Here is a 7,022-nt window from a genome sequence, read left to right as displayed (position 1 = left end):
ACAGAGAGCTGACGTCTCACTGGCTCCCCTGCTGGCTAAGATGAAAGATGCAAACATCCCCTTGCAGCCAAACCAGGGTGAAAAGTATGTCCTGGAGGATGGAGTCCTGTATGTAGCAGATCAGCCAGAGAATCGCTTGGTGGTCCCTACCTGCTGTAGGCCCCTTGTACTGCATCTTGCTCATTCCATACCTTGGGCTGGTCATCTTGGGCAAGACAAGACTCTTGCTCGAGTCAAAGCTCGCTTCTTTTGGCCTTTAATGGTCAAAGATGTTATTGAGTACTGTCAAACCTGTCTGCAGTGCCAGAAGACTTCTCCGAGACGACCTGAGAAAGTCCCACTACTCCCTCTACCTCTCATTGATGTTCCTTTCCGGAGGATCGCAATGGATATTGTTGGACCCCTGGAGAAAAGCAGTGGAGGCCATGAATACATCCTTGTCCTCTGTGACTACGCCACCAGATTTCCTGAGGCCTTCCCACTAAGGAGTATCAAGACTCCGAAAGTCATCTCTGCACTTGTACAGTTCTTCTCACGAGTAGGAATTCCAGATGAAATAATCACGGATCAAGGAACCAACTTCACTTCAAAGCTCATGAAGCAGCTTCATAAACAACTTGGAATTACTGGCATTCTCACCACCCCCTATCATCCACAAACCGACGGGTTGGTGGAACGCTTCAACCAAACCCTGAAATCCATGCTGAGGAAGTTTGTAGATGACACCGGTCGAGACTGGGAGAAGTGGCTTCCCTTCTTGCTCTTTGCCTATCGAGAGGTACCCCAAGCCTCTACCGGGTTTTCGCCTTTTGAGCTTCTTTATGGGTTCCCTGTTCAAGGCCCCTTGGACCTCTTGAAGAAATCCTGGGAATCCAAACCACCTGTACCACAAGGGGTTCTTTCTTATGTGCTGCAGATGCGAGACCTGCTGGAGCAATACAGAGCTAAGGCAAGGGAATATCTTGGAAAGGCCCAGATGAAACAGAAGACCTGGTACCAGAAAGCACGTCACAGGGTGCTTCAGCCAGGTCAAAAGGTCATGCTCTTGCTTCCAACCTCAAGTCATAAACTGCTGGCCCAATGGCAAGGTCCTTACTCCGTGGTCAGACAAGCTGGTCCAGTCACTTATGAAATCTCACATCCAGAGAAAGGAAAGGCATCCCAAGTGTACCACATCAACCTTCTGAAGGAATGGAAGGAGAGGAAATCCTCTGTGGAAGGAAAGGATGTCCAAGCCAGTCAAGTACATACTCAAAGCAAGGAGTTGCAAGAGGAAAAGGTGATGCTGGCACGGGAAGTGGAAATGGAGGATGATGTGGAGGAGACAGATTTGTCCATGCTCACTACACCACAGAAACCTGATGTTAGTCACTTGTCTGCACAATCTGCCCATAAACTATTGCAAGTGTGTGAAGAATTCCCAGTATTGTTCAGTGGAAAGCCAGGAAGAACTCCACTAATTGAACATGTCATTCATTTAAAAAACCCAACACCTATCCGTCAGCGCCCCTACAGAGTGCCTGAGCGGCTGGTGGAGCCCCTCAACCATGAAATCCAAACCATGCTGGATCTAGGAGTGATTGAACCCTCAAACAGTGAGTGGTGTAACCCCATTGTCCTCGTTCCTAAAAAAGACAACACAATAAGAGTATGTAATGACCTACGCAAAGTGAACGCCGTTTCTAAATTCGATGCTTATCCCATGCCACGTATTGATGAACTTCTTGAGAAGCTCGGCAAAGCTGTGTTCATCACCACCCTTGACCTGTGTAAGGGATACTGGCAAGTCCCTTTAGAGAAGGAGTCAAGGGAGTACACTGCCTTCCGTGGACCAAAGGGTCTCTATCATTACACGGTTATGCCGTTCGGACTACATGGAGCCCCCGCAACATTTCAGCGGCTAATGGATCGCGTTCTGCAGGGGTGTGGCCAGTTCTCTGCTGCCTATCTCGATGATGTGGTGGTTTTCAGCACTTCCTGGAAAGACCACCTCTCTCATCTGCGTCAAGTCCTGCTCCGGATCCGTTCTGCCGGGCTCACTCTTAACACCCAGAAATGTGAGTGGGCCAAAACTGAGGTGTGTTACCTAGGTTACCATCTTGGCAATGGGCAGATACGTCCTCAGGTGGACAAGGTGAAGGCAATCCAAGACAGTCCTAGACCGCGGACAAAGAAGCAGGTCCGGTCATTCTTGGGGCTTTCCGGGTGGTACAGAAGATTTGTTCCCCACTTCTCTACCATCACAGCTCCTCTTGTCAAGCTGACAACCAAAGCATCCTCTAATCCAGTCAAATGGACAGACACATGTGAAACTGCCTTCACGAATGTCAAAACTATTCTATGCTCTTCTCCGGTCTTACAAAGTCCTGACTTCAACCAGCGATTCCTTGTTCAAGTTGATGCCTCTGGTGTGGGCCTTGGAGCCGTCCTAGCCCAAGGAAAGGAGGGCGAGGAACAACCGCTTCTATATCTGAGCCGTAAACTGCATCCCAGAGAAACTAGGTACTCTGCCATTGAAAAGGAATGTCTTGCCATCAAGTGGGCATTGGACAGCCTACGTTATTACCTTCTGGGACGGACCTTCGATCTGGAAACGGACCACCGGGCATTGAGCTGGATCAACTCCATGAGGGATAAGAACTCCCGTGTCACCAGATGGTACTTGGCGTTACAGCCTTATTGTTTCAACGTTACACATCGAGCTGGCAAAAGTAACTTGCTAGCTGATTACCTGTCTCGTCTCCCTGGACTTGCTGTCGCTGGAGAGGAGGGAGGTAATGTGACAGTTTGACCCCACACTGTCACTGTTTGACCTTTGGACTTCCTCACAAACCGTGCACATTTGTTGGGAAGCTCAACATGGACACAAACATTCAATCTTGTTAGCCAGTGAAAAGCATGTGCTCAACAAACAAATTGTTACCTGTCACTCACCATGGCTCTGAACTATTGACCAAAAGAGTCAGGGTGGGGTTGAGGGCTTTATATAGGTGATCACACCTGCATTCACTAATTAGGCCAAATTTGGGTCGAACCATGATCTTCAAATGCTGGGTGTTACAGAAGGACACTGGACATTTAAAAGTTGTGTTGTCTAAGCCTGAATATACTGTGTACGAAAATGACTGCTCTACACATGCAAAAGTACCATGTGAATACTTTTTAGACATGTGATGGTTATTTATGGTGAAATTTACAAAATAACTGTTTTCTTAATTTCCCCTGTCAAATTGGTCCCAGCTAGTGGGCGGGGCTAAGGGCTATTTAAGTTGGAAAATGCCGTTTTTCTGACAGTCTGCTGTCGGTCACTGCCAGAGGAGGTTCTCTGTCCTGAGTAGGAGTTTCGGTCTCCATGCATCAAACATCTACTAAGATTGTGGGTGCTTTGTTTTTTCTGTCGTTGTTCACCTTTTGACACTTTTTGGGATTTCAATAAATGTTTGTAAACTCTCACCAACTGCGTGCCTTGCCATCCTTGATTTGAAAGTCTGGTTTGCAAAGGTTACATTACCTTCACCCGAGCCTGGGTGTGACAATTCACATATGTATATATAGCTCTCTGTATCAATATATATATACATATATATATATATATATATATATATATATATATATATATATATATACATACACATATGTATATATATATATATGTATATATATATATACATACACATATGTGTGTATATATATATATATATATATATATACATACACATATGTATATATATATATATATATATATGTATATATATATATACATACACATATGTGTGTGTGTATATATATATATATATATGTATATACATTCACATATGTATATATAGCTCTCTGTATAAATATATATATATATATATATATATATATATATATGCAACAAGAGAAGTATCCTACCCTTCTCTTTTGTAAAGTAAACCTGAACAGCCGATATGGGCATCTACATCAACTATATGATTTGCCTGAGAAGCTGGACAGGACAAAAAAAAAAAAAAGGGAAAAAAAAGGTGCATCAACACCATTATGGGGTATTGTGTGTAGAATTTTGAGGACAAAAATGGATGTATTCCATTTTGGAATAAGGCTGTAACATGAAATGTGAAGTGAAGTTGATTACCAACAAAACACACTCGAAAAGGTATGATATCTTGCATGTCATGGCAGGACGCATAGTAACCTTCAAAGACAATAAATGGTCAGGTCGGTCGCCATTTTGGTTTTCAGTAAGCATTTTGGAAGAATTTGGGCCAGTTTAATTTTTCTTTGTGTTTTTTTTGTCTATTGTACCAAATTTGAACGTGTTTATTTTGTCTGTAGAAGGTTACATGGGCCAATAAAAACAAGTTGGACACAATTGTCACCTCTGCTAAAAACACTTTAGTTCAGTTCAGTTTCAGTTTATTTTGAACATGCATACGATACAATGTAATGCATCACACAGTTCCAGTTGTTTCATTACAGCACATCCGAAAAGAAGTAGGAAGAAGCAGAGCTTATTTAATCCTACCCCTTTTCATACCATAGCAATTTTATCCAATTTCCTTGTTCTCTGTAACAGAACAGTGAACAAATAAATAATATATACATAATATTCCATAGTAAACATACAAATATTAAATACATAAATAATCTTTGTCTCAATAAAAAAAAAAAGGAAAAAAAGGGTTCAAGATGTTCATCATAATTCTTGTTCTGTGTACTTTGTGAACACTTGTAGTTTGAACCGTCTCTTAAACTGAATCATATTGGTGCTTTGTTTCATTTCTTTGGTTAATCCGTTCCATAATTTAATTCCACATACTGATATACTAAAGGTTTTAAGTGTTGTACGAGCATACACATGTTTTGAATTAGATTTTCCTCTAAGGTTATATTTTTACTCTTTTGTTGAAAAGAATTGCTGTACATTCTTGCGTAGCAGGTTATAGTTTGCATTGTACATCATTTTAGCTGTTTGCAAATGCACCAAATCGTTGAATTTCATTATTTGTGATTTAATAAATAAAGGGTTTGTATGTTCTCTATATCCAACATTATGTATTATTCTAATTGATCTTTTTTGTAAATGAAGCGCACATTTGTAGTTGTTTCCCCGTATTTCTTTACAATAATTCAGATATGGTAACACCAGCGAGCAGTAGAGAGTATGAAGTGATTTTTGGTCTAACATGTTTTGCTTTATTCATTATTGATGTTTCTTGCTACTTTATGTTGTATATTTTTTACATGAGATGTCCAATTCATTTGATCATCTATTGTTACACCCAAAAATGTGTTTTCTTTTACCCTTTCAATATTTACTCCGTCTATTTGTATTTGTGTTTGACTTTCTCTTCTACTGTTACCAAATAGCCTTATTTTAGTCTTACTGAGATACAAAGATAGTCTGTTTTTGTCAAACCATCTTTTTAATTTGTTCGTTTCTTCTGTTATTATTTGTATTAGCTTCTGTGTGTGCTCTCCTAAACAAAATGCTGTTGTATCATCTGTAAATAATACTAACTTTAAGTGTTTTGTAACTTTACAAATGTCATTTATATAGAGATTGAACAATTTTGGTCCGAGTATTGATCCCTGAGGTATGCCACAAAATATTTTTAGTTCTGTGGAAGCATAGTATATGGAACAAAATTGGTCTGAAAGCGTTCAAAGAAGTAGCATTTTGAAGTAGCAGTCGAGTTGTCTAGCAGTGACATTGTTGGCGGCCTCTTGGTTGTCTTTGTGTATCTACTTCAGGCCTGGACAAGATCGAATTCCTGCAGAGCCACGAGAACCAGGAGATCTACCAGAAGGCCTTCGACCTGATTGAACACTACTTTGGTGTGGACGAAGAGGACGCCAGCCTGGCGCCACAGGTGGACCAGGGTCAGGGCCAGTTTATCTTCCAGCAGCAGGAAGGACCCATGGAGGGTTTCCAGCTCTAACCCTGAAGCAAGGATCCTGCGTCCTGACCTTATTGGGGCCAGGTGTCGACAAAGGAACTTCTGTGAAGAGACATGATTGGTAACTGATAAATGGGAGAGAACTTTGGACTCTGGGACGTTGCCCTGGCGTGTGGAAGCCTACACCAGTTAACAACTCCTGATCTGCCACAATTTCATCCGATATTATTTGTATCAACCGCTACTACTTGTTTTTTAGTGGAATAATAATTCTACCCTATTTGAATGTGTAACTACCTCTTCAGCCAATCAGCGAGCAGGTGGTGTTTTTATTTGATTACCATTGATGGACACTTGTGTGAGCTCTTTCTTGACTTCCTTATTTGCCTTGAGAGGAGCTTCTGTTGTGTTCCACTCCAACTTCACCTACAGAGTTTGTGTGTCCTTGTCTTTCCTCGAGTGTTGCAGATCATGCATACGTGCACTCTGCACGGGCGAGATCATCGATGTTTCATCATTTGTTCATCGTGTGAGAGTGTAAAGAAAGTTGAAATGTTAATATATGTCGTCACGATTGTGATGTTTGATTTTGATGAGGTTCACTTGCTCTCTACGTCTATTTCGTACATTTCAGGTGTCTTCACTTTTCTACTTTAGTTTGTACATCAGTTTTTACTGCGCAGAAAAGAAAAAGTGATTATTGCAATGTTAATTGGTGGACAACATGAGACCTATATTTACAAGAAATAGAACATATTTGTAATGCAAACTGTATTCCATTCTACAGTGTACACTTTTCTAATATTTGTGTAAGAGTGTATTTACATATGTATACATATATACACACATATATCATATATAGCAGTGGTTCTCAACCTTTTTTCAGTGATGTACCCCCTGTGAATTATTTTTAATTCAAGTACCCCCTAATCAGAGCAAAGCATTTTTGGTTGAAAAAAAGAGATAAAGAAGTAAAATACCCTATGTCATCAGTTTCTGATTTATTAAATTGTATAGCAATGCAAAATATTGCTCATTTGTAGTGGTCTTTCTTGAACTATTTGGAAAAAAAGATAGGTTTTTATTTATATTTATAAAGGATTTTTGAATTGTTGCTATTTTTGGAATATTTAAAAAAAATCT

The 7,022-nt window shown here is 40.5% G+C and overlaps 1 protein-coding gene across 2 annotated transcripts in view; it reads left to right on the top strand.

Annotated features, from left to right (window-relative positions):
* kpna5 (karyopherin alpha 5 (importin alpha 6)) overlaps positions 1-6,736 on the top strand; it is a 42,067-nt gene extending 35,331 nt beyond the window's left edge. For both annotated transcript variants that reach the window (XM_061983116.1, XM_061983115.1), the window contains exon 14: positions 5,734-6,736. In XM_061983116.1, coding sequence (XP_061839100.1) covers positions 5,734-5,921 — 188 coding nt within the window. In that variant the 3' untranslated portion in view covers positions 5,922-6,736. The remainder of the gene's footprint in view (positions 1-5,733) is intronic.
* The last annotated feature ends 286 nt before the right edge of the window (positions 6,737-7,022 follow it).

This window comes from Nerophis lumbriciformis, linkage group LG21 (assembly GCF_033978685.3).
Source record: "Nerophis lumbriciformis linkage group LG21, RoL_Nlum_v2.1, whole genome shotgun sequence".
Classification (NCBI taxonomy): domain Eukaryota; kingdom Metazoa; phylum Chordata; class Actinopteri; order Syngnathiformes; family Syngnathidae; genus Nerophis; species Nerophis lumbriciformis.
This window is presented reverse-complemented; position numbering and strand designations above follow the sequence as displayed.